This window comes from Pongo pygmaeus, chromosome 15, assembly GCF_028885625.2.
Source record: "Pongo pygmaeus isolate AG05252 chromosome 15, NHGRI_mPonPyg2-v2.0_pri, whole genome shotgun sequence".
In the NCBI taxonomy this organism is placed as follows: Eukaryota; Metazoa; Chordata; class Mammalia; order Primates; family Hominidae; genus Pongo; species Pongo pygmaeus.
Window position 1 is genome coordinate 91830548 of NC_072388.2, and position 19097 is coordinate 91849644.

General features: G+C 41.0%; 1 protein-coding gene across 7 annotated transcripts in view; it reads left to right on the forward strand.

Annotated features, from left to right (window-relative positions):
- The first annotated feature begins 2455 nt into the window (after positions 1-2455).
- GOLGA5 (golgin A5) overlaps positions 2456-19097 on the forward strand; it is a 44833-nt gene continuing 28191 nt past the window's right edge. The window contains exons 1-6 of one of the 7 annotated variants that reach the window (XM_054448505.2): positions 2456-2843; positions 4697-4776; positions 5406-5979; positions 14732-14959; positions 17280-17499; positions 18240-18363. In XM_054448505.2, coding sequence (XP_054304480.1) covers positions 5436-5979; positions 14732-14959; positions 17280-17499; positions 18240-18363 — 1116 coding nt within the window. In that variant the 5' untranslated portion in view covers positions 2456-2843; positions 4697-4776; positions 5406-5435. The remainder of the gene's footprint in view (positions 2844-4696; positions 4777-5405; positions 5980-14731; positions 14960-17279; positions 17500-18239; positions 18364-19097) is intronic. The other 6 variants (XM_054448508.2, XM_063652027.1, XM_063652028.1 and 3 more) reach the window with 6 other exon arrangements.

Consider the following 19097-nt stretch of genomic DNA (forward strand, 5'->3'; position numbering starts at 1 on the left):
TGCACTACAGCACTAGAGACTTCCTTCTTCCCCTTTCTTTTCTAGGCTTTAGCTCCACTGGTGGCATTAGGGCGGGGAGGAGGCGGGAAGAAAAGCGCAAATTTTCTGACCCATTGGGCAAGGTTGTAGCCTCTCTCTGTTGTGCTGTTTCGCTGGCTAATCCACCCTGGCCCCAATAATGTATGCATGGCAGGCATCTATATGCTGACCTCTTAGGGGGTATATGTGGGAATTCTTGAAACACTCTTTTTTGGGGCCTGCCCATTGCCATTTTTGGAATATCTGAATTAAGTCTAAAATCCACATTGAATAATTCAAATGCTCAGGACCCGCTATGTGCACAGGATCAGGCTAATTTGGCCCTAATGACAAGCCTACAACATGGTCCCTAGTCTTCATCTTCAAGTTGAGGAAAGTAAGGCTCAAACAAGTTAAGGGCTGGGCACAGTGGCTCATGCCTGTAACCTCAGCACTTTGGGTGGCTGATCAGGCAGATCACTTGACGTCAGGAGTTTGAGACTAGCCTGGCCAACATGGTGAAACCCTGTCTCTAGTAAAAATACAAAAAATTAGCCAGGCATGGTGGCACACGCCTCTAGTCCCAGCTACTCAGGGGGATGAGGCAGGAGAAACACTTGAACCTGGAAGGCGGAGGTTGCAGTGAGCCGAGATCGCACCACTGCACTCTAGGATGGGCGACAGAGCAAGACTCCATTTCAAAAAACCAACCAAACAAACAAACAAAAAAAACTCCAAAAAACACGTTAAGTAATTTGTCTAAGATCATCAGTCCTAACAAGGAGTCCACATTACTCCAAAGCCTGTGCCCTTAGACTCAAAGTTTTGTCTCCAAATTAAATATTGGGAGTAATTACAGCTCTTGCTTTTCTTCCTCTCAGGTCAGGTTTTGTCCAATACGGTGGAAGATTGGTTCCTCCTCAACTTCTTTCATTCTCATCCCTTCGACAATTAAAACATTGTTTCTAGAGTCACACTGACCCAAGTTTGAATCCCAGTTGTTCTACCTTTGCTTCTATGTGGCCATGGGCAAGTAACTAAACCTCATTGAATCTCAGTGTCTTCATCTGTAAAATGGTTTAATATATTAACAGTAGTCTGATTTTATTAGGTAGGGCTGTGTAAAAAACAATCCTAAATCTCAGTGACTTATAACAGCAAAAGTTTATATTTCACTTATGTGACATCTCAGATGTGAGCTGCTTCACATCCCCTTTTTCTTCCAGGACCAAGGCTGAAAGAGCAGCCCCATCTGACACAGACTATTCTCATGAAAGGAAAAATTTCTCTGGTTGAAATACGTAGTAACTCTTAATACTTCTGCTCAGAAAGACCCCCTGCTCCTATTTCATTGGCCAAAAGAAGATCATACAATCAAGCCTGACATCAGTGAGGCTGGAAAGAATGCTCCTCCTACAGGATGCACTGCAGTCGCATGGCAACGGGCGATGATGTGTAATCCTTAACTGGAAAAGCAACTTAATAGTTAGGAACAACAATACCACCTACCAGAGAATAATAGTACCTTCCTTATGCATGTGAGATTAAAATGAGGTGAGGCACATGCAATGCTTAACACAGTATTCTACACTTAATAAAAGGTTTGATAAATGTTAGATGCCATTATTATGATTACCACCTCCTGGTGCTGCTGAAAATTTTTCTCTTCACCGTACTGGGCTAAACCTCACCTGAGAGCAAGAAAAGCAGGAGCTGTAATTACTTCCAATATTTAATTTGGAGACAATAAAGCTTTGAGTCTACGGGGCACAGGCTTTGGAGTAATGTCGACTCCTTATCAGGACAGATGATCTTAGACAAGTTACTTAAACTGTTTGAACCTTACTTTCCTCAACTCAAAGATTTGAGACTTGGAACTGTGTTGTAGGCTTGTCATTAGGGCCAAGTTAGCCCAATCCTGTACACATAGCGGGTGCTGAGTATTTGAATTAGTGAATATGGATTTTAGACTTATTTCAGATAGTCAATGAACTGTATGCATAACATAACCACAGTACTGCCTTTTCCATCCTTTGGGTCTCAGCTCAAATATCATCTTCTCAGAGACCTTCCCTGACCACTTGATTTAAAGTACCTCCCGTGCCTCCAGTCACTTTTCCCCGTTTTCTTGTCGTTACAACTCTGGTAACGCCCTGAAATTGTCTTGTCCATTCACTGTTATGTAATATCTGTCTCTGCCACTAGAAAGTAAGCGCCATGCAATCCGGATCATGTTTTCTTATTTCCACCTTCTGCCGTGGACCTCTGGCATTCTCGTCTGTAAAACTTAGGGGAGATAGTGAGGAAAGGGAGAAACACGAAGTCTAGCCGGTCCACCCGGGTCTCAAGCCCCGCCCAACTCAGGCCTCGCGTTCCTTCCAGGTTGGGCACCGCCTTCGGTCACCCACTCTGCCCGCAGTAAGGCCCCGCCCTTTGTGGGTGTGGCCTTTCACGTTTCGCCGGCCGCGCACGGGCCGTCCACCGGCGGCGAGCCGCGTCACACGCACGCAGGCCCTGAGCCGCGCCTGTTCTCGCCACGGGCGGAAAGGGGCGTGGCCATGCGCGAGGACCCCCCCCGTAGCCGCCGGCGCCACCGCCTGAGTCGCCTGCAGGTGGCTGTTCGCGTCTCCCTGCCGTGCAGGCAGCTCGAAAGCCACTCTGTTTGGGGTCCTCGCGCCCCTTCCACGTCTCCCGGAAGCGGTAGCAGGGCCGCGGCGGGTCGGGGAGGAGGTTTACTCAGTTTGTGCCCCCTCCGGGCCAGCCGCCGAGGAGGCGCGGCCCAGGACGGCGGCTAGGCCGTGGTGCAGCCTCTCCGGAGTCCTCAGGTGAGGCGGAGGCGAGGGCCCACTGGACGAGACGGGGGTGTTAACGGTCCTAGGGGCGGGGGCGCAGTACCTTCAGTGGAGACCCTGGTCTCTCCGTCTTCTTTCGGGTCGCGCTCGTCTTCGCCCTGTTAGGGGCTGAGGAGGGTAACTGGAGGGACTTCTTGGGCTTCAGCCGACGTCGTTTACTGCCCTCCTCTGTCTTCCTTTCTCCTGACCCCTGCCTGGCCTGGCCGTTCTTCCCGCACGGAACGAGATGGGTGGGGAGCGGAGTGGGGGTCTCTGCTCGCTTACCTGAGATTCCCCAAACTGACTGACCCCAGGGCTCTACCGACTGGGCCTGACCGACTGACCTCCAGCCTCCCTCCGTCTGTGCTGACGCCTGGCCTTCGAAGCAGGCCCTGCCACCGCCCTCTGCAGACCCATCCCCATCCCACGCACTCTCTCTGCCCCTGGGCAGTGCCTGGGGAATTGACGGGTGCCTCTGAAGTCCTTTGTGTCTTTGAGATGTTTGCCCAGGGCCCATCTAAGTATTTAATTAGGTAATCGACATTAACTGCAACATTAGTAGCGATTGCATGGTATGTTTTAAAGCTCAATTAATTTTAAAATGGGAGGCAAGATACAAAGAATTCATGAGCGTGTTATGACTTTTTTTTGTAGAGACAGGGTCTTGCCATGTTGCCCAGGCTGGTCTCAAACTCCTGGCCTCAAGTGGTCCTCCCTGCTTGGCCTCCCAGTGTGTTGGGATTACAGGAGTGAGCCACAGTGCCTGGCCTTTATGGTGTTCTGTATGTTACAGAGCATTTCATCTCCATTTTCATTTGATTTTTTATAAAGTCCGAAATACATAGGCATTTAATAGTCACATGTGTAAAGAACAGATTTAAAGGATGAGTTTCTTCCTGAGGTTTTTTAGATTTTGAGCTGCATAGTTTAGGGAGGCAAGGGTTAAAAGGTGGGTTTGGCACTAGGGTGACTTAGACTTGAGTATCTGAGCTGCTGTCTAAACTCTGGGATCTTTCTAAACCCTTTCCACATTTGCTTTTAAAAAAAGATATTGCTATTTACCACATAACGTGGCTGTGAAAATTACATATGATAAAAGATACACGTGTACCTGCGTACAGCATCAGTCATATAAAAATTACACTCAGCAGTATTTGTGAGTGCCTGCTGTGTGCTGGACTCTGGGAATTCATTGGTGAGCAAAACAGACATAATCTTTATCCAGCCACTGCCCCCCTTTCCCCAAGAACAAGAAGCATGTTAAAAAAAAATACGTAATTATAAAACATGAAGGGCTGTAAAGCAAAAGAATAGGGTATGTACAGATAATGATTGACCTAACTTAGCTGGAAAGGAGAACTCTGAAGCAAATGACATTTGAGTGAAGACCAAGAACAAGAAAGTTAACCATGAAAGAGTTCTCGGCAAAAGGAACAACGTGCACATTCTGGAAATGGTTGTGGACTTTATTATAGAACCCTTCTATTTCTATGTCTTCATCATTACTTTCATGTATTGTGGCACACAATAAGTACTCAAATATATGTGTGGAATGAGTGGTTATGCAATTTTGATTTTTATTCTGGACTTAGCTTAATGTGCACGTGGTAGGTATTGAGTATTGAATTATTGAACATGTACTTTAGATAAATTATGTGCACACCTAAATTATATGTAATAGTGCTGCAGTTTAACATTAAGATAGCTTTTGTATTTAACGGAAACGTTTTTTCAAGTTTTAGCACTTTAAAACAAACTTCAGTGAATTTTATTTTTATTTGGTTGTACCGGAATTTTGCCATATTGGTTATTTGCTGTTTGGATGTTGTTTTAATTTGCTGCTGTAGCAAAGTACCACCGATTGATTGGCTGGGCCAACAGAAATTGATTTTCTCTGAGTTCTGAAGACCTGAAGTCCAAGATCAAGGTATTGGCAGAGTTGGTTTCTTCTGAGGCCTACTTCTTTTGCTTGCAGATGTCTGCCTTCTCCCTCTGTCCTTTCTGTATGCCTGTTTGTGTTGAAATTTCCTCCTCTTAGAAGGACATGCCAATTATACTTGATTAGGGCCCACCCTAATGACTCATTTTAATTATCCCTTTAGAGATCCTATCTCCAAAAACAGTCACATTCTGAGGTCTGGGGGTTAGGACTTAAATAAAGGAATTTGGAGGGACGCAGTTCAGCCCATAACAGATGCTTTTGCTACATTAAGATTTGCCCTTCTTTGAAATAGTAATAATAAAAACAGTAGTGGTAGTTGTAATAATGGTAATAGCAGCCACTAAAATGAGTGCTTATTATGTGCCAAGCATTTTGCAAAGTGTTTTTTATATATTATTTCATCATAAAACCATCCTATAAGGTAAGTACACTTCCCCCCCATTTTCTAGATAAGATTTATCAGCCTCATTTAAGTAGTTTGCTCAAGGTTACCTAGCTAGTAAAAGATAGGGTTAGGATTTCAACCCAGGACTACCTGACTCCAGAGTCTGGTCTTAACCATTTATCATACTCTGCCATTATGCCACACTGATCATTTTATGTCCTTTTTACAGGTTTGCCAATAGGGTTATCCTGCTGCCATCATGTCTTGGTTTGTTGATCTTGCTGGAAAGGCAGAAGATCTTTTAAACCGAGTTGATCAAGGGGCTGCAACAGCTCTCAGTAGGAAAGACAACGCTAGCAACATATATAGCAAAAATACTGACTATACTGAACTTCACCAGCAAAATACAGATTTGACATATCAGACTGGACCTAAATCTACATATATTTTATCAGCAGCTGATAACATTCGAAATCAAAAAGCCACCATCTTAGCTGGCACTGCAAATGTGAAAGTAGGATCTCGGACACCAGTAGAGGCCTCTCATCCTGTTGAAAATGCATCTGTTCCTAGGCCTTCATCCCAATTTGTGCGAAGAAAAAAGTCAGAACCTGATGATGAGCTGCTGTTTGATTTTCTTAATAGTTCACAGAAGGAGCCTACCGGGAGGGTGGAAATCAAAAAGGAAAAAGGCAAGACACCTGTCTTTCAGAGCTCTCAGACATCAAGTGTCAGTTCTGTGAATCCCAGTGTAACCACCATCAAAACCATTGAAGAAAATTCTTTTGGGAGCCAAACCCACGGTAGTTAATCAGTCCTCTATTTCTCTTAGAGTTAAGCGAATTGAATGTGTCATCACATGATCCGATGGTGTTTCTCATCTACTGTTATGGGATCTGTCTCCACTGGTGTAAGGGCAGACTCTCTGCAAATGTGTGGTGTAAACAAGGGAGGCATCATTGACTACTATTAGTCAATAGACAGTTGTAGCAGGGACTTAATGTCTGGAGGGCAACTTTACCCATTCAGCATCTAACAAAGTATTTCAAATTTGATTCTCTAAGACATTTTGAGATTAAAAAAACATTTTGAAATCTGAAAGAAAACGTGTCAGTTTGGATCGGGGACTATCCCGGTTGATATCTTTCTGTTACTAGGATTATAAAAATGACGAGGCTGTACTTCACATATTTTCTGGGTTGTGTTTTTTGTGTGTTTTTCCCCCCACATCCTCCACAAATAAAGCTGAGAGACTGAACTTTGATCCAAGTTGAAGAGTTGAAGGCATTGACCTAGTAGTGAAGCAAGAGCTTAGAACTCTTGTTTTCAATTGTTTAATTCCCTCTGAGATTACCTCTACAAGTACACCTTCTTTCCTGTGAAATGAGATTAACATGGTAAATGTGGCTAATTCAAGTACCTACTAACTGTCTTAAAATAGCAATAGGCTGGGCATGCTGGCTCATGCCTGTAATCCGAGCACTTTGGAACGCTGAGGCGGGCAGAGTACTTACACCCAGGAGTTTGGGACCAGCCTGAACAACATAGCAAAACTTTGTCTCTACAAAAAATAGAAAAATTAGCCAGGCACAGTGGTGCATGCCTGTAGTCTCAGCTACTTGGGAGGCTGAGGCGGGAGAATTGCTTGAGCTCAGGAGGTCGAGGTTGCGGTGAGCCGAGATTGCACCACTACACTCCAGCCTGGGCGGTAGAATGAGATGCTGTCTCCAAAAATAAAAATAGAAAAAAGGCAAAAAACTTGATAGTAGGTTCTTGCAGGGATTTCTTGTTGTTTTGAGACAGGGTCTTGCTATTATCACCCAGGCTTAAGTGCCGTGGTGCTATCACAGCTCGCGGTACCTTTGACCTCCCAGGCTCAAGCGATCCTCCTGCCTCAGCCTCCCGAGTAGCTGGAACTATAGATGCACACCACTGTGCCCAGCTAATTTTAAAAAATTATTTTTAATAGAGACAGTGTCTCACTGTGTTGCTCTGGCTGGTCTTGAGCTCAAATGATCCTCCTACTTTGGCCTCCCACAGCATTGGGCATGAGCTACCGTGGCCTGGCCATAGGGATTTTTTTTTTTTTTTTTTTTGAGACGGAGTCTTGCTCTGTCGCCCAGGCAGGAGTGCAGTAGCCCGATCTCGGCTCACTGCAAGCTCCACCTCCCGGGTTCATGCCATTCTCCTGCCTCAGCCTCCCAAGTAGCTGGGACTACAGGCGCCTGCCACCATGCCTGGCTAATTTTTTTTTTTTTTTTTTGTATTTTTAGTAGAGACAGGGTTTCACTATGTTAGCCAGGATGCTCTTGATCTGACCTTATGATCCGCCTGCCTCGGCCTCCCAAAGTGCTGGTATTACAGGCATGAGCCACTGCGCCTGGCCTTTTTTAATTTTTTAATTTTTTAATTATTTTTTTTGTGAGACGGAGTCTCGCTTTGTCACCCAGGCTGGAGTGCAGTGGCGCGATCTTAGCTCACTGCAACCTCCACCTCCTGGGTTCAAGCGATTCTCCCATCTCAGCCTCCCAAGTAGCAGGGACTATAGGTGTGCACCACCACCCTTGGCTAATTTTTTGTATTTTTTGGTACAGATAGGGTTTCATTATGTTGGCCAGGCTAGTCTTGAACTCCAGGCCTCAAATGATCTGCCCACCTTGGCCTCCCAAAGTGCTGAGATTATGGGCGTGAGCCACCACACCCGGCCAGGGCTTCTTTATAGAGTTGATTATTGATGGGAGTTTGTCATGTTCTTGGATGTTATAGCTTCTTTCATTGTCTTGGCTGTTAGTGAATAAAATCTTTCTTGTATTTTCAAGACAAAAACTTGTATAGAAGAAGAGGTTTTGGGTTGTGAAAATAGGATCAGGCAGTAGCAGTTGATTAATATGTTCACATATTCCAAAATTTCTTCTCAGCTATCTTTCAATTAATTATACAAAGAACCTACTGGGTGCAAGGATATGGAAGTGTCCAGTGGGTGAGCTAGACATGTAAACAGATAATTTACTTGTGGTCTAGTAAATGTAGCAGTTAAGTATGGTCAGAGTATTGTGGAAGTATGAAGGAGGAAGTAACTAATTGCCTAAGGTATTCAGAAAGGATTCACAGAGGGTCTGTATTTTTAGCTGGGTCTTAAAGAATGAACAGGAGTTTGCCAGGTAAAAAAAGAAGTTAGAGACAGCATTCCATGCAGAGAGAACAGACTCTTTAAGGGGCTAGTAGAGTAGAAAACGTTGTAACAAAGTTGGAAACACTGAGTGAGTTGGAGGGTGATGAAGAAAATGTAGCTAGCAAACAAAGTTGGGACCTGTTTGTGAAGGCCCTTGTATCATACTGTTTATGCAATTAAACCCATTACTCCTATAGATCATTGTTAAAGATTGATTCCTGAACAACAGGCTTTAGAATCACTTGTGTGTTGTTAATTTAAAAATGAATTATTGAGTGCCTTCCCAGGCTTCCTGAATCGTTATTTTCTGAGGATGGAGCCAGGGCATCTGATTTTGTTGTTGTTGTTCTGTAGGTGGTTCTTAGCCAATAAAAGTTGAAAGTGACTGCCATAGCTAGTGTGATGCTAGTAGAGATCTTTAAGTCAAGAGTTGACATGGCTTATTTTTGTACTTTTAAAGAAAGCAACTTGCATTTAATTATAAAGAATGGACCTAAAGGGAACCTCGTTGTCAGGGAAATGAATTAAAACTGGTTATAATACACAGGAGTTATAAAAATTGTTTCTCTTGGGTAGGACCTCTCAACCTTGAGACTTGGTGTTTTGGGCCAAATTAATTCAATAGTGTGGGAAGCCCTCCTGTTCTTTGTAGGATGTTTAGCAGCATCTCTGGCCTCTTAATCCATTAGGTGGTAGTAGCACCCCCAATTGTGACAACCAACAATGTCTCCACAAATTGCCAAATGTCCCTTGCAGGGCAAAATCATCCCAGTTGAGAACCAATGTCCTAAGATGCCTAGAAGTGTGTGGAAATGGGATTGCTGAGCTGTAGGGTTTAACAATGTTCAGCTACACTAGTAATGCCAAAGTGGCTTTCTGCGGAGGTTGTGCCAGTTTATACTCTAACCAGCTATGGTTAAGAGCTTCTTTTGCTCCACATTTTCACCAACATTTTTTATTTTCAATTTGACTTATTACTTTTTGCTGATCAGATTTGTCGTTGATATTTCCTTCATTGCTAGTGTGGTTGAAGATCTTTTCAGATATTTGACTATTCAAGTTTCATTTTCTGGAAGTGTCTACTCAAGTCTTTTTTATCAATTTTTTTCTGTTAGATTATTTGTCTTTTTTCTTCTTGATTCATAGACATTCTTTATATATTCTAAATTCTAAATTCTTTTCCTCCTCCAGTTTTACCTTGGTTTTTCCCCTCCCCTTTGTCTATGCTATCTCAATGAATAGAAGTTCTTAATGTAGATGGCATGTGGCTTGTGTTTTTTGTGTCTTGGAAAATCTTTCCTTACACTGAGATCATAAAGATATTTTTCTGTATTGTCTTCTGTAGTGTGCGATAGGCATTCAATTCCCTTTTTTTTTTTTTTTTTTTTTTTTTGCCATAGGGAAATCAGCTATTCTAGCGTCATTTATTCAACAGAGTCTCTTGTCCCTACCAATTTGCAGTACCACCTGTCTTATATATCAAGTATTCATTAGTGTGTTTCTGGCCACTTAATCCTGTTTTATTGGCCTATTTGTGTATCCTTGTGCCAGTGCCACCCTGTTTTAATTAATGTAGTTTTATGTGTCTTGATAACTGATAGGGTAGCTTCTTCCACCTTGTGGTCTTTCTTCAGAAATGTTTTGGCTATTCATGGACTTTTCCACTCCCATATGCATTTTAGGATTTGCTTATCAAGTTTCACAGAAACTCTGTTGGTCTTTTTATTGGGAATTCATTGCTTCTATATAGACAGTTTGGTGAGAGTCAGCACTTTTGCTATATTGAGTTTTCTTATCCACCAATGGGGTATAATTTCAACATATTTTGTAGTGTCTTTCATTAAAATCTTAATTGTTTTCTCCATAAAGATCTTATATACTATATGTTAGATTTATTCCTAAGTAGTTTATATTTTTTGAAACAATTATATGTCGTATTCCTTAAAATGTTTTGCTTTGTTATTGCTGGTGTATTTTTTGTTGTTTTTTTTGTGTGTACATACATAGCAATCTAGATAGCTCTTAATCTTCATGTTTTTCTGGACGTAAATTTAGATTTTCAACAATACAATTATCTGTGTATAATGATAGTTTGTTTCTTCTTAGCCCTTTTATCTTTTAAAAAATCCTTTTCTTCATTGGCTAGGACTCAACAACCAGTTTTGTATCTTGTTCTTTGTCTTAGAGGGAATACTTTGTTTCACTAAGTATGATTTTATATTAGATTTTTCATAGGTTTTTTTATTAGGTTAAGGAAGTTCCCATAAATGTCTAGTTTGAGGTTTTATCATGTTGTATTTTAGCAATGTTTTTTCCTCTACCCTTGGAGATAATAATATAGTTTTTCTTCTTTAATATTAATATAGTATACAAATCAATTTATTTTATTTTTAATAAATCACTTTATTTATTTATTTTTAATAGAGATGGGGTCTTGCTATGTTACCCAGGCTGGAATGTAGCTGCTATTCACATGTATGATCATAGTGCACTGCAGCCCCAAACTCCTGACTCAAGTAATCTTCCCACTTCAGCCTCCCAACTCACTGGGATACAGGTGCACACCACTGCACCTAGCTCCAGCTCCAACTGATACTTTTAAATATAAAACCAAACTTAACTTTCAGTTTGCTAATATTCCCTTTAGGATTTTTGCATTTATTTAGTTAATTTAATTTTTATTTATTATTATTATTATTATTTTGAGACAGGATCTCACTCTGTTGCCCAGGTTGGAGTGCAGTGGGGGGATCTCAGCTCACTGCAGCCTCAATCTCCCAGGCTCAAGCAATCCTCCCACCTCAGCCTCAATAGTAGCTGAGACTGCAGGCACACATCACCATGCGTGGGTAATTTTGTTCATTTTTTGTAGAGACAAGGTCTCACTATATTGCCAGGCTGGTCTTGAACTCCTGAGCTCAAGGGATCCTCCTGTGTTGGCCTCCCAAAGTGCTAGGATTACAGGTATAAGCCACCACACCTAACCTTTTGCATTTATTTTATAAGCGAAATCGGCCTGCGATATTGTTAGGTTTTAGTATTACAGTTATATTAGCCTTATCAAATGAATTGTAAAGTGTTCCTTCTTCTTCTGTTGTGTTAATTAATTGGTGTAAGACTGAGATTATTTATTTCCTGAACGTTTGCTAGAACTCTGTGCTAAAACCATCAGGACCTGGGGTATTCTTAGTGAAAGGTTTTAACTATTGATTCAGTCAGCTTTTCATTTCTTCTTGAATCTGTTTTTGGTAAGTTACATTTTTTTCCCCAAGAATTTGTCAATGTCATATACATTTTGAGGGGTTATACTTATTTAATTTCAGGAAAATAATGTAGGGGTCACAGCTGAAACTTTCAACGCAACCAGACATTAGTTATTCATACCAACCTTGCAAAAACCAATGCTTGATCATGCATACTGTGTGAAGAATATCAGTATCTGGCATATATTGAATCCTTACCCTGTTTCTGGCACTGCACTAAATGCCTGCTTTTAAAAACAGCTTTAATGAAGTATAATTCACATGCAATAAACTGCACAATAAGTATTGTGCAATTGATAGATTTCAGTATCGTGTACATTTTAAAATTTGATGGCCTAATGTTGTTTATATCTGTCCCAGGGAACCACTTTTGGTTATGCTGATCCTCTCTAGTATATTTCCTCTTTTGTTAATTTTTGCTTTCTTTGGGTTTGTTCTGCTGTTTTTATAGTTTCTTAAGATGGATATACAACTCATTAGTTTTTCCTTCCTGCCTTTCATCTTTAATGTAACCAAGGCTATAAATTTCCTTCAGAATACTGCCTTAGATATCATCCCACATTTGGATATGTACTTAATTTATTTTTTGAATTTTAATATTTTTTATATTATTTAAAAATTTTTTGTAGAGACGAGTTCTCACTGTATTGCCTGGGCTGGTCTCCGACTCCTGGACTCAGGCAGTCCTTTCTCCTCAGCCTCCCAAAGTGCTGGGATTACAGGCGTGAGCCACCATGCCTGGCCTACTTCGTTTCTTTTTAAAATCTTTATTTTAGAAATTTCAAACATACCAAAATAGAAAGTAATGACCTCCTACTATCCAACTACAATAATTACTCATGGCCATTCATGTTTCATTTATACCCTCCCATTTCCCATCGCTTTCTTCACCTGCACCCTCCGCACAATTAATTTGAAGCAAATCACAGATCTTATATCATTTTTTCTATAAACATTTCATTTTCTTACTCTAAAAATACTTTAAAAGCAAATGTTCACACCATTATCACCTTAATAATGTAATAATTTCTTTCTTTTTTTTTTTTTTTTTGAGACAGGGTCTCACCTTTCGCCCAGGCTGGAGTGCAATGGTGCAGTCTCGGCTCACTGCAACCTCTGCCTCCAAGGTTCAAGCGATTCTCCTGCCTCAGCCTCCCAAGTAGCTGAGATTACAGGCACCTGCCACCATGCCCAGCTAATTTTTTGTATTTTTAGTAGAAACAGGGTTTCACTATGTTGGCCAGGCTGGTCTCAAACTCCTGACCTTGTGATCCGCCTGCCTCAGCCTCCCAAAGTGCTGGGATTACGGGCGTGAGCCACCATGCCCTGCCAACACTCCCATTTTTAAGTCATGTCTTAGGTGCCCATTCCCTACCCCACTTGATTATTAGCTTTTTGTGGTTATTTTTTCTTTTAGGTAAAATTACATATATTAAGATGCACACAAATCTTAGCTATATGACGAATGGTAATACCTGTGTAACCCACATCTTTACCGTGTTATAGATTTCCTTTGCCCCAGAAAGTTCTTCATGTTCCTTTCCAGTTAATCTCCCCACCCCGTCCCTGAAAGCACCCAGTGCTCTGATTTTTCTCTCCTTAGTTTTGCTTGTTCTAAAACTTCATATAAATTGAATCATATAGTATATATACTTTCTAATCTGGCTTCTTTTACTGAACTGTTAGTGAGATTCATCCATGTTACTGTTCTTTTTTTATTCTGTTTTATTGTTATGTAGTACTCTATTATATGGCTGTACCACAGTTTATCTGTTCTCTTTTATGGACATTGGGTTTGTTTCCAGTTTTGGATTATTGTAAATAAAACTGCTGTAAACATTTTTGTACTTGCTTTTTTGTGGGCAAATGTTTTCATTTCTCTTGTATAAATACCTAGGAGTGGAATTGCTGGGTGAAACGGTAGCTGCTTGTTTAATTTCATAAGAAATTGTAAAACCTTTTCCCCCAGTGATTGTACCATTTTATAGTCCCAGCAGCAGTGAGAGGTCTAGTTGCTCTGCAGTGTCACCAGCATTTGGTGTTTTTAATTTTAGCCATTCTAGGGGGTGTCTGTTGGTTCTCATTGTGATTTTAATTTGCATTTCCTTGATGACTAAAGATGTTCAGAACTTTTTCATTTGATTATTGATATTTGTTTATATAACCTTATAAAGTATCAAGTCTTTTACTCATACAGTGATTGGTTTAGTCAGTTTTATTATTTAGATATATAGTTCATTTTCATCACATAATTTTTAGAGTAATTTAAAAGTATACTTGCATTATATTTAGTAACAAAAACAAGATTAATCTGAATTCATGTGTCTCTATCTCTTTGGGTAAGACATTTTAGATTCCAGTTTGATTAAAAAAAAAAAAAAATTGTAGTGACCTGTTATTACTCTTCTTGCCTTGAAACCTGCAGCTACTCTATTGTGCCTTCCCAATTTTTCAGTATTTGAGACTTCTCCTGGTTTTTTTTCCCAAAAACATTTTGGAGATAAAAGGAAATCCAAACCCATTTTACCTGAACCCAACCACTCAGATGATCTTTGATGTTCTCCCCAGAACGGTGTTGTACTGGCTGTTGTCATTCATTCAGTGTATCCAGACTTGAGGATCTTTAGAGGTCCATATGCCCCATTTATGAGAATGACATTTAATCAGAGGGAAGACTATTGAAAATTTGTTTTTTTTTTTTTTTTTTTGAGATGGAGTCTTGCTCTGTTGCCCAGGCTGGAGTGCAGTGGTGCAATCTTGGCTCACTGCAACACCTTTGGTCTCCCAGGCTCAAGTGATTCTCCTGCCTCAGCCTCCTGAGTAGCTGGCACTACAGGTGTGTGCCACCACACCTGGCTAATTTTTGTATTTTTGGTAGAGATGGGGTGTCACCGTGTTGGTCAGGCTGGTCTCAAACTCCTGACCTCAGGTGATCTGCCTGCCTCGGCCTCCCAAAGTGCTGGGATTATAGGCATGAGCCACCGCGCCTAGCTGAGAATTTGTTTACTTTTTATGGTGTTTTAGCTGCAGCAGTCAACTTGAGCATCCTACCAAAGCAAGTTGTTAACGCATATGTGATGAACATGCCAACGTAACAAAAACGTATTATTTTTTTTACAGAAGCTGCCAATAACTCAGATTCTAGCCATGAAGGTCAAGAGGAATATTCAAAGGAAAATGCGTCATCAAATGCTGCCTGCCCTGACCACACCCCAACACCTAATGATGATGGCAAATCACATGAACTATCTAACCTTCGACTGGAGAATCAGCTGCTGAGGAATGAAGTTCAGTCTTTAAATCAAGAAATGGCCTCGTTACTTCAAAGATCCAAAGATACTCAAGAAGGTAGAGGCTTAAATTGTTCAGGATTAGGAATTTAACTTTTAAAAATAAACTTAAGGCCAGATGCAGTGGCTCGTGCCTGTAATCCCAGCACTTTGGGAGGCCGAGGTGGGCGGATTGCGTGAGGTCAGGAGTTCAAGACCAGTCTGGCCAACATGGTGAAACCCTGTCTCTACTAAAAATACAAAAAAATTAGTCAGGCATGGTCGCAGGCACCTGTAATCCCATCCACTCAGGAGGCTGAGGCAGGGGAGTTGCTTGAACCAGGGAGGTGGAGGTTGCAGTGAACCGAGATTGCGCTACTGTACTCTAGTCTGGGCAACAGAGCGAGACTCTGTCTCAAAAATAAGTAAATAAACAAAAATAAAATAATAAAAACTTTAAACTGTTAGAAATATTTACATTTAAACTGTGAGAAATTAGATGCGACTTGTAAAATGATATTTTCTTAGAAAAACTGCCCAGATTTGGAAATGGGACCAGTCATCCTCGCACCAACCCAAAACATAAGAGTATTCGCTTCTTTGGTCATCCTTTAAGAACCATGAAATTGAAGAACTGAGAGGAACAAACTAGTAGTAGTCTAGTTCATTCATTTATTCTGAACTTTCAAGGGAAGCTGTTCCATTAAACAAAGTAGTAGGCACTAATAGAGTTGCAGTATTACTGCTCTAGGGCACATAAAATGTACATGGAATTCAGTTCAGTGCCCTTGGGAATTGTGCAGTGAGGTGGCCCTGGAGTAGAAAACCTCAAGTTCCTCAGAAATAGGTAATTAAGAAAGAAATAATCTCATTACTGAGGTAGTGACTGAGGAAGATGTGAATGTTATTGTAAGTGTGCCTGAGAAGAAAACAAGAATGACAAAATTGCTGCCTTGGTTCCTGGGGCTAATTAGAAAGGAGTGAGGGGATGGTGGGAAAAGTTTTGCCAAGCCATGGATAGAGCCTAGAAGAGAGGAAAGGGAAGATAGTTTAAGACTCACTAGGCCAGGCGTGGTGGCTCACGCCTGTAATCCCAACACTTTGGGAGGCCAAGGCGGGCGGATCACAAGGTCAGGAGTTCAAGACCAGTCTGGCCAAAATGGTGAAACCCGTCCCTACTAAAAATACAAAGAAATTAGCTGGGCATGGTGGCGCGTGCCTGTTATCCCAGCTACTCAGGAGGCTGAGGGAGGAGAATTGCCTGAACCCAGACCCGGGACCCAGGAGGCGGAGGTTGCAGTGAGCCAAGATAGTGCCACTGCATTCCAGCCTGGGCTACAGAGCGAGACTCGTCTTAACAGCAACAACAACGAAAACAAAATACTCACTAGTCAGGCTGACTTTAGAAAAAGCTTTACTTTACCCAGACTAATTTAGACATAGAAATAGAGCTATTTGGCCAGGCACAGTAACTCACGCCTGTAATCCCAGCACTTTGGAAGGCTGAGATTGGAAAATTGCTGAGGCCAGGAGTTCAATAACAGCATGGGCAACAGAGTGAGACCCCTGGGCTACAAAAAACAATTTTTTTTTGTTTTAAATTAGCTGAGTGTGATGGTGTGCACCTGTAGTCTGAGCTACTTTGGAGACTGAGGTAGGAGGATTTCTTGAGCCCAGGAGTTGGAGGTTGCAGTGAGTCATGGGCGATGATCATGCCACTGCACTCCAGCCGGGGCAACAGAGTGAGGCTCTATCTCATGTTTTGGTTTTTTTTTTTTTTAAGAAAGGTCTGTCTCACTGAAAAAAAAAAAAAAGATTTGAGACCCTATAAAGTTTGATTCAGTATTTAAAAAATGTTTTGGTGGCTAACTGCAATTACACATGGTATGTGAGGGTGTGGAAATGCCATTGTATTCTGAAATAGAGCACTACTTTGCTCTTTTTGCATTGATATCCTAGTTCAAAAGAATAACATCTTTTTGCAACAGTAATTGAAAGCAATAGATGCTTTTCTGTGTTTAGTTTTTGTTTTGGTTTTACTAGGGTGTACCTTTGATTTGGATTTGCATTCCCTCCCCTGTCACTAGCAGAACTTTACAAAATATACTCTGCTATTTATTAATACTAGTTTCGGCTCCCAGATGCTTTATCATATAGAAACAGCATTGTAGAAGAGCAGCTAGCTTCATGCCCCTTTCTAATCTATTAACTGTAATCTAGCTGTGAATATTGCCCTTGAAAAGTGGATGACCCACTGGGGCAAAGAAAATTGAAGACGTGTAAGCTCCCAATTTTGTCAATAAGGAAAGTACTAAAGGCACTCAAAGTAGAAACTATATGTGCTCTGAGAAAAATGTGTTTGGTTTTGCTTGTATAGAGAAATTTAAATTTTTTAATAGAATTAAACAAAGCAAGAGCAAGAGTTGAAAAGTGGAATGCTGACCATTCAAAGAGTGATCGAATGACTCGAGAACTCCGAGCCCAAGTAGATGACCTGACTGAAGCTGTGGCTGCAAAGGATTCCCAGCTGGCTGTACTGAAAGTGAGACTCCAGGAAGCTGACCAGCTACTGAGTACTCGCACAGAAGCATTAGAAGCCTTACAGAGTGAAAAATCACGGTAGGTGATTCTATGAATAATGAAAAAAATGAGCAAGTAATGGTAAACATTGTAGTGTATCCTCTTATGAAACTTAGCTTTCTTGGAAATTTACAAGAGGGAATATTTCTTTTGGTAGTGTTAGACATCTGTATGATTAAAATGGATTCATCGGCTGGGCGTGGTGGCTCAAGCCTGTAATCCTAGCACTTTGGGAAGCCGAGGCAGGTGGATCACCTGAGGTTGGGGGTTCAAGTCCAGCCTGACCAACATGGAGAAACCCCGTGTCTACTAAAAATACAAAAAAAAAATTAGCCAGGGGTGGTGGCGCATGCCTGTAATCCCAGCTACTCAGGAGGCTGAGGCAGGAGAATCACTTGAACCCAGGAGGCGGAGGTTGCAGTGAGCCAAGATTGTGCCATTGCACTCCAGCCTGGGCAAAAAGAGCGAAACTGCATCTCAACAACAACAACAACAACGTAGAACGGATTCATTGTTTGAACCTTGAGATGCATTGTTAGCAAATTCTGAATTTAAAAGCATTTGTAGTGTCATTAATCTTTCATTATATGGTGTGTGCTTGTATTTGGATGCCTAAAAACGTAGATTACGTTCCATTAGAAAGGAAAGATTTATCTAAGAATATTTCAGTCAAATTATCTTTTTTGTGCTTGACTAAAGCTGATGCTTTAAAAATAATTCTGCCTTATCACTTGTACACTGTGGACATGAGTTATTTCACATGATGCATTTTCCTTTAGAATAATACAGGATCAAAGTGAAGGTAATAGCCTGCAGAATCAAGCTCTGCAGACTCTTCAGGAGAGACTGCATGAAGCGGATGCCACTCTGAAGAGAGAGCAGGAGAGCTATAACCAGATGCAGGTTAGAATGGGGGACAGCAGATTCCTGTTGTTACTTGGACACGGAAAAAATGACTTTATGCTGTTTCATAGCACGTTAACTCTTCAATACAATTCTGCGATGCATTTCAGAGAATTCTGTTTCTGTGACAACAATCAGATATTTGAAAATTTAGCTTGATCCTTGCTAAATGTACTTAATTTTATGTGTTGAGAGACAATTAAAATAGTTAAGGTGCATTAGAGATATACATCTTTGACTTAATTTTTGCAACAGTCATTGTCATTATTTGATTAAATGCTAATGTTTGGGGGATCGTATTTGTTTTTTATTAATTTAAGCTTTTTCTGATTCCAGATTAATCTGGCTCATTTATTTCAGGAGAAAATTGTATGTAATATGTAAAGAGTTTTACTCTTAGATGAATTTTTGCATCTAGTTCAGTCCCAGCCCTGTCTACACGTGGGAATCACCTGTGTGATACTTTGTGCTGCCTGAGCTCCATACGCAGTCACATTCCATTGTATGAGGTAGGGCCTAGGTATTGACACTTTGGTTTTAGAAGATTCACAGGTGTAGCTAATGCGCAGTCAGGGTTGCAAACCACTGGTCTGGGCTAGCTTTTCAACAGGTGAAAGTAGTTCAGTCCTGAAAGTAAATATCAAGTAGTGTGTGTTTCTTAATTTTAATGATGTATTTAACACAATATAGCCAAAGTATTAATCATTTCAACATATAGTCGATATTAAAAGTTA